General features: G+C 34.6%; 1 protein-coding gene across 11 annotated transcripts; it reads left to right on the top strand.

The window, feature by feature from the left end:
- Positions 1-689: 689 nt before the first annotated feature.
- LOC112456003 lies at positions 690-7,469 on the top strand. Of its 11 annotated transcripts, none has more exons than XM_025018268.1 (13): positions 690-765; positions 847-1,094; positions 1,675-1,941; positions 2,072-2,305; positions 2,416-2,643; positions 2,755-2,847; positions 3,486-3,713; positions 3,826-4,059; positions 4,170-4,403; positions 4,515-4,742; positions 4,855-5,082; positions 5,195-5,434; positions 5,598-7,469. In XM_025018268.1, exons 2-13 carry the CDS (start codon positions 911-913, stop codon positions 7,079-7,081), a joined length of 3,882 nt encoding a protein of 1,293 aa, XP_024874036.1. In that variant the 5' UTR covers positions 690-765; positions 847-910; the 3' UTR covers positions 7,082-7,469. The 11 variants fall into 11 exon arrangements, with proteins under 11 accessions (XP_024874036.1, XP_024874041.1, XP_024874038.1 ...); XM_025018273.1 differs by having other exon boundaries at positions 699-765; positions 844-1,094; positions 1,675-1,748; positions 2,113-2,305; XM_025018270.1 differs by having other exon boundaries at positions 699-765; positions 844-1,094; positions 4,527-4,742.
- The last annotated feature ends 409 nt before the right edge of the window (positions 7,470-7,878 follow it).

Genomic DNA, 7,878 nt, shown 5'->3' with positions numbered 1-7,878 from the left:
CAAATGCTGAATTACAGCCGCCCGGAATCTGAATTGTGTTCGTGTTGGAACTTCGCCCCGGGTAAGTTCCGAACAACGAGAATTCATGAATTAATTTACTCACGGACGCCGTAGACCCACATATACAACTAGAGGGTTAATAAAATGTACGAATAAGCGTGTATAATCCATGTGATTCAACGACGAAAGGTAATCCAACGTTTTATACGCACCATTCAAAACTGCTAAACGCGTGCTTCTCTTAATGCTGATTTGTTATTGTTAATTGTTAGTCGTGTGCGTAGCAGAACGGGCGGCGCAAAACGCTGGCCTATTTCTTCTCGTGCGCTTATCGAAATTTTCGGAGAACCGAATGCTTCATATCTCTTCTACGCAAACCTACACTTAAAAAATAGAGGCAGAAGAAAAGATCATACATAATATCCAAGAAAGCAGTGAAAAATCAAGATTTTATTTATATTAAGTACATTTTGAGTATATTAAGACAATAAATAATATATTGTAAAATGTATAATTTTCAGAAATAAATTAATTCGATAACAATATTGAATTAATTAAGATTTAATTTAAGACAAAATTAGATTAAGATAAGCGGAATTTGCAGCAGCAGTTCACGTGATATATATTTTTTCTCTTATTTATTACGCACATATCTCCGCTTATCAATCGCTTATTTGTTTGCTTTCACGCTCAACTTGCGTATCATTCGCACAGAGTCTTACACAAGTGGTGAAAGGATTGCGTAGAATTACTGCTGAATAAAAAGTTATTTCATACAATATTACATTAACTATATAGAAGACGGAAAAACATTTTAACAGATTTCTCAACTGTAATTTTCAGCAGAAAGAAGTACCAATATTAAGAGACATAAAAGGAGACAAATTTGAAGATTCTACTGTGAGGAAAGATGTCGTCCGACGAAAGCAATTCTACTTTTTATAAGAAGAAACATAATATAAGTGAAAGTAATGTGGACTCAATAATTGATCTGGAAGTACGGACTCACCAGTCGACGGCTTCTTCTTCGTCATCTTCCTTTTCTTCTTTTTTCGATAACTTGGTCCGAATATGCGAGGTCCGAAATACGCAAGGTAATTGCAGTACTATGTATGCATGTGTGTGCGTGACGTGTATGTGTGTGCTCGCACCCGCGCACGCATGAGCAAAGAAGGAAGTATTTTCGTTAAAAAAAAAGTACGTATAATATACATAAAATGTTCTGGCCCTGATAGATTACAAAAAATATAAATAATTGTTCTTAAAAGAAATTAAATTGTAAAGAATTTACCGTCACTTTATTCAAATTTCTTTAAAGACTTGCAAATAAAAGAGCAGACTCTTAATATTATCTGAACAATAGTGACGAGATTAAGTGCCTAAAAGTTATGAAAGAAGGATTCCATGTTTATATCTCAGAGTCGCCGAAGAATTGCTATAAATACGATGAATAGCCATGCGATGTAATTATTGCAAAATTAGTACATGTCCCATTTATATTGACAGTGTCCCAATTTATGACAATCTCACTCGTTTTCTTTAATAAATCAGATAATAAATACGGATCCAATATTTTGTTATTCTAAACATGTATTCAACACGTAAACAAAATCAATTTTGTATACTTTGTTTAACATGTATATCATTAATTAATTAATTTATTATCATGATGAGGTTCCTTGGGCATTTGCAACATTTTAAGGAGGTGTGTTGAAAGCCCAGTCCGTTTGTATATGATCAAAGAAGAGGCCCTTTTGTATGGTCATGATATTATTTTTCGTGAACTACTTAATTCACGACCCGAAGTAACCGGTAAGATGATTCTGGAAGTCTGCCGACTACTGGAGATATCGCCGCTAGAAATCGACAATCAGTTGGAGTATATAAAGCTGATCCTGGAACGAGGATTTAGGAAAACCATGGATGTTTGTTCTGTTAATGGTGATTATACATATATATATCGACAAGTATACAATTATACAAGTATAATAGTAAAAACAATAAAAGAAATAACATTTCTTAAAAAACATAAATTTTTTACAAATATTTGAATTATGATTTCGTCTTCTAGGCATTTCGTCTTTAGATCATTTAATAATGATCAAAAAAGAGGCCCTTTTGTATGGTCATGATATTATTTTTTGTGAACTACTTAACTCACGACCCGAAGTAACCGGTAAGATGATTCTGGAAGTCTGCCGACTACTGGAAATATCGCCGCTAGAAATCGACAATCAGTTGGAGTATATAAAGCTGATCTTGGGACAGGAATTTAGGGAAACCGTGGATGTTCGTTCCGTTGATGGTGATTATATACATATATCGACAAGTATAATAGTACAAACAATAAAAGATAGCATTTCTAAAAAAATATAAATTTTTTACAAATATTTGAATTATGATTTCGTCTTTTAGGCGCTTTAGCAGATTTGAATATGATAAAAAAAAAGACCCTTTTGTATGGTCATGATATCATTTTTCGTAAACTACATAACTCATGGCCCGAAGTAACTAATAAGATGATTCTGGAAGTCTGCCGACTACTAGAAATATCACCACTAGAAATCGACAATCAGTTGGAGTATATAAAGCTGATTTTGGGACGGGGATTTAGGAAAACCATGGATGTTCGTTCTGTTGATGGTGATTATATACATATATCGACAAGTATAATAGTACAAACAATAAAGAAACAGCATTTCTTAGAAAACATAAATTTCTTACGAATAACTGAATTATGATTTCGTCTTTTAGGCCCTTTTGCACATTTGAATATGATAAAAAAAGAGGTCCATGGTCATGATATCATTTTACGTGAACTACTTAACTCACGACCCGAAGTAACCGGTAAGATGATTCTGGAAGTCTATTTTAATGACTGTATTCAATTAAAGAACGAATGTACGGTCGAGTTCGACTATCGTTGTTTGATGTGGCACGAAAATTTCACTGAACAGCAGGAAATTTCGCGAGCGTCCTGTGAAATGGAAGTAATTTTGTATAACGACACTCTCAAACATTTGTTGAGACATCCGTTAATCTCGTCCTTTCTCAACATTAAATGGTACATGATACGGCATGTTTTGTACGCAAATTTCGTTTTTTTACACAATGTTCTATTTCTTCGTGAACGCCTACATACTAAGCATGACTTACGACACAAGTAGAAATAGACAACAAGTAGCTAACGATAGTTTCTACGGTTTTTGCATGTACTTTTCAAAACAATCTATCGTGGATTTTTGCCATGGGGATGTTGCTGCTCTTCACCTCCCGAGAGATCTTACAATTTATCTCCTATCCTCAACGCTACTTTGGTAGATTTGGAAAACTGGTCGCAAGTTCTGCTAATTGTATTGACTCTTGCACTGTTGTGTGGCACAGGACTGCAAATTAGAGTCATGGTTATCCTGCTGTTCACCTGGGAGCTAATGACTCTAAAATAAATTTCTTACAAATATCTGAATTATGATGTCGTTTTTTAGGCGCTTTAGCACATTTGAAAATGATTAAAAAAGAGGCCCTTTTGTATGGTCATGATATCATTTTTCGTGAACTACTTAACTCACAACCCGAAGTAACCGGTAAGATGATTCTGGAAGTCTGCCGACTACTGGAAATATCGCCGCTAGAAATCGACAATCAGTTGGAGTATATAAAGCTGATCCTGGGACGGGGATTTCGGAAAACCATGGATGTTCGTTCCGTTGATGGTGATTATATACATATATCGACAAGTATAATAATACAAACAATAAAAGAAATAACATTTCTTAGAAAACATAAATTTTTTATTAATATTTGAATCACGATTTCGTCTTTTAGGCATTTCGTCTTTAGCACATTTGAATATGATAAAAAAAGAGGCCCTTTTATATGGTCATGATATTATTTTTCGTGAACTACTTAACTCACGACCCGAAGTAACCGGTAAGATGATTCTGGAAGTCTGCCGACTACTGGAAATATCGCCGTTAGAAATTGACAATCAGTTGGAGTATATAAAGCTAATCTTGGGACGGGGACTTAGGAAAAACATGGATGTTTGTTTCGTTGATGGTGATTATATACATATATCGACAAGTATAATAGTACAAACGATAAAAGAAATAGCATTTCTTAGAAAACAAATTTCTTACAAATATCTAAATTATAATTTCGTCTTTTAGGCATTTCGTCTTTAGATCATTTAATAATGATCAAAAAAGAGGCCTTTTTGTATGGTCATGATATTATTTTTTGTGAACTACTTAACTCACGACCCGAAGTAACCGGTAAGATGATTCTGGAAGTCTGCCGACTACTGGAGATATCGCCGCTAGAAATTGACAATCAGTTGGAATATATAAAGCTAATCTTGGGACAGGAATTTAGGGAAACCGTGGATGTTCGTTCCGTTGATGGTGATTATATACATATATCGACAAGTATAATAGTACAAACAATAAAAGATATAGCATTTCTTAGAAAATAAAGTTTCTTACAACTATTTGTATTACGATTTCGCCTTTTAGGCGCTTTAGCAGATTTGAATATGATCAAAAAAGAGGCTTTTTTGTATGGTCATGATATTATTTTTCGTAAACTACGTAACTCATGGCCCGACGTAACCAATAAGATGATTCTGGAAGTCTGCCGACTACTAGAAATATCACCACTAGAAATCGACAATCAGTTGGAGTATATAAACCTTATCCTGGGACGGGGATTTAAGAAAACCATGAATGTTCGTTCCGTTGATGGTGATTATATACATATATCGACAAGTATAATAGTACAAACAATAAAAGAAACAGCATTTCTTAGAAAACATAAATTTCTTACAAATATCAGAATTATGATTTCGTCTTTTAGGCGCTTTAGCACATTTAAAAATGATCAAAGAAGAGATCCTTTTGTATGGTCATGATATTATTTTTCGTGAACTACTTAACTCACGACCCGATGTAACCGGTAAGATGATTCTGGAAGTCTGCCGACTACTGGAAATATCGCCGCTAGAAATCGACAATCAGTTGGAGTATATAAAGCTAATCCTGGGACAAGGATTTAGGAAAACCATGGATGTTCGTTCCGTTGATGGTGATTATATACATATATCAACAAGTATAATAGTACAAACAATAAGAGAAATAGCATTTCTTAGAAAACATAAATTTCTTACAAATATCTGAATTATGATTTTGTCTTTTAGGCGCTTTAGCACACTTGAATATGATCAAAAAAGAGGTCCTTTTGTATGGTCATGATATCATTTTTCGTGAACTACTTAATCCACGGCCCGAAGTAACCGTAGTAACCCGAAGTAAGATGATTCTGGAAGTCTGCCGACTACTGGAAATATCGCCACTAGAAATCGACAATCAATTGGAGTATATAAAGCTGATCCTGGGAAAGGGATTTAGGGAAACCATGGATGTTCGTTCCGTTGATGGTGATTATATACATATATCGACAAGTATAATAGTACAAACAATAAAAGAAATAGCATTTCTTAGAAAACATCTTACAAATATTTGAATTATGTGATTTCGTCTTTTAAGCGTTTTTTGAAAAATTTGTACAGATATTCTGTATCAAAATTTTTTATTTTGCAGGTTTAGGCAATACGCCGTTGCATTACGCTCTCGAGAGAAATTGGTACGAAGCTGCAACTCTACTTCTCAAGCAAGGCAGTTACCTCGGTCAGGTGAACAAATTCAACAACATTGTTATCGCGAATATTCCAGAATTCATATTGTCCAGCTATTTTAATGACTGTATTCAATTGAGAAAAGAATGGACGGACGGTTGTACGATCGAGTTCGACTATCGTTGCTTGATGCCGTACGAAAATTTCGGTGAACAGCAGAAAATTTCGCGAGCGACCTGTGAAATGGGAGTAATTTTGTATATCGCCAATAACGACGCTCTGAAACATTTGTTGAGACATCCGTTAATCTCGTCCTTTCTTTACATTAAATGGTACATGATACGGCATGTTTTTTACGCAAATTTTGTTTTTTACACAATGTTCTATTTCTTCGTGAACGCCTACATACTAAGCATGACTTACGACACATCAAGTAGAAATAGACAGCAAATAGCTAAAGATAGTTCTAATACATTGCAAAACAATCTATCATTTTTGGCCATGGGGATGTTGCTGCTCTTCACTTATCGAGAGATCTTGCAATTTTGCCCCCATCCCGAACACTACTTGGCAGATTTGAAAAACTGGTCACAAGTTCTGCTAATTCTACTGACTTTTGCACTGCTGTGCGGCGCAGGACGGCAGATCTGGGTCATGGTTATCCTGCTGTCCACCTGGGAGCTAATGACTCTGATAAGCCATCATCTGTTTCCGTCTTGTATCGAAATGTTTCGAACTGTCTTCTCCAATTTCGTTCGCTTTTTCTTCTCGTATCTGATTCTGATCCTCGCATTCACTATAGCTTTCAACATACTCTTGAGAAATGACGGTTTCTCTGATTCCGGTCTTTCGCTTTTCAAAACCATCATTATGTTCACCGGCGAGTTTGACGCCAATGACATTTCTTTTTCTGTGTATCCTGTCTGGAGCCGCATTGTGTTCGTGCTGTTCATCTTTTACATAGTCATCGTGCTGTTTAATTTGCTTAATGGTTTGGCAATCAGCAACATTGCCGAGATTCTGAATAAGGCCGAGATTATCGGACTAATCTCCCGGGTACGCCTGGTCGCTTGTTTCGAAAAAATGACAGTCGGGAAACCGTTCTGCTGGAATTCTAAATGGACGTGGTCGAATCCTTTTAATTTCTTTTCCAAAAAGGTTCTTCTCTTTCCACATTACCTCAAATGCGGTAAGATAAGTTTCAAACCTTACGATGATAATCTGATTGTTTATGATGGCGATAGGCATAACGTTGATGGCTATTCCATGGATTGGTCCACTTTGAAAATGGATCCTAACATAGTCAAACATGCTAAGCAGGTTGTCTACGAGAAGAATGAACTGTCGAATAACGATATAATGAATGAACTTGCTAAGTTTCAAACAAGATTGACACAGATAAAAGTTACTTTGAGATGTGAATATAATGCTGAAGAAAACATTATTTAAAATTAAATTTGAGAGGCTTTCTTAAGTAAGTGCTTAAGTAATAAAATACATGTAAAATGAGAAGATTATATAAAAGATATAATAGTATTTTTTAATCAATATGTAGAAATTAAGAAATGGAATAAAATAATAGATAGGAGAGAGAGAGAGAGAGAGAGAGAGAGATTATAAATGTAGAGAAGATCACAGAAACGGTAATCTTAATTGACACAAGTATAAGCGTCACTTTGAAACATTGAAGATTTAAGAGTTAGAAGAATTATTTGAATCTATATGTGTGACATAACAAGATTATTTTTTTACAAAACTTACAATTTTAAGAAATAAATGACTTAAATGGTTTATTTAATGATAAGACTATCTTCGCAATAAAAAGCTTTATAACTTTTTTCCGCGGAATGACTCGAATTATTATAATTTAGATCAATAGTACACGAAATAAAATAAGCAATAAAATAATTTTTTTTTATTTTTTAGTTAAATCACTTTCATAATTACTAGTATACATATATATATTATCAGTTGCGGAATAGATTTTAGAGAGACTTATAGACAGACGGTACCGCGAGTGGTGGCTAAGGCTACGGTCTTCTCGTCAGGTGATATCGCCACACGTGTAACCACACCCTCGGGTAAAAGACAAACGTTAATAAATATGCCAATCGCACAGCGTAGAGTCATAATATGTTATTTGTTCAATCAACATTTGACTAAAACCTACATTTCTGATTATATACTGAAAAAATTATGAATAAAAACTTAACGTAATTGCAACTGAAGGATTATAATTATTTACC

Source organism: Temnothorax curvispinosus, unplaced genomic scaffold, assembly GCF_003070985.1.
Source record: "Temnothorax curvispinosus isolate PA1 unplaced genomic scaffold, ASM307098v1 QBEX01006569.1, whole genome shotgun sequence".
In the NCBI taxonomy this organism is placed as follows: Eukaryota; Metazoa; Arthropoda; class Insecta; order Hymenoptera; family Formicidae; genus Temnothorax; species Temnothorax curvispinosus.
Note: the sequence above shows the minus strand (reverse complement) of the source record. Positions and strands in the feature narration are given on the sequence as shown.

What these genes read in the sequence shown, in the direction of transcription:
- LOC112456003 (XM_025018268.1), top strand. Translation starts at nt 911, where the DNA reads ATGTCGTCCGACGAAAGCAATTCTACTTTTTATAAGAAGAAACATAAT. An exon ending in CGAGGTCCGAAATACGCAAG is followed by an intron (nt 1,095 to 1,674) that starts GTAATTGCAGTA and finishes TATCATGATGAG; the next exon opens with GTTCCTTGGGCATTTGCAAC. An exon ending in GGATGTTCGTTCCGTTGATG is followed by an intron (nt 5,083 to 5,194) that starts GTGATTATATAC and finishes TTTGTCTTTTAG; the next exon opens with GCGCTTTAGCACACTTGAAT.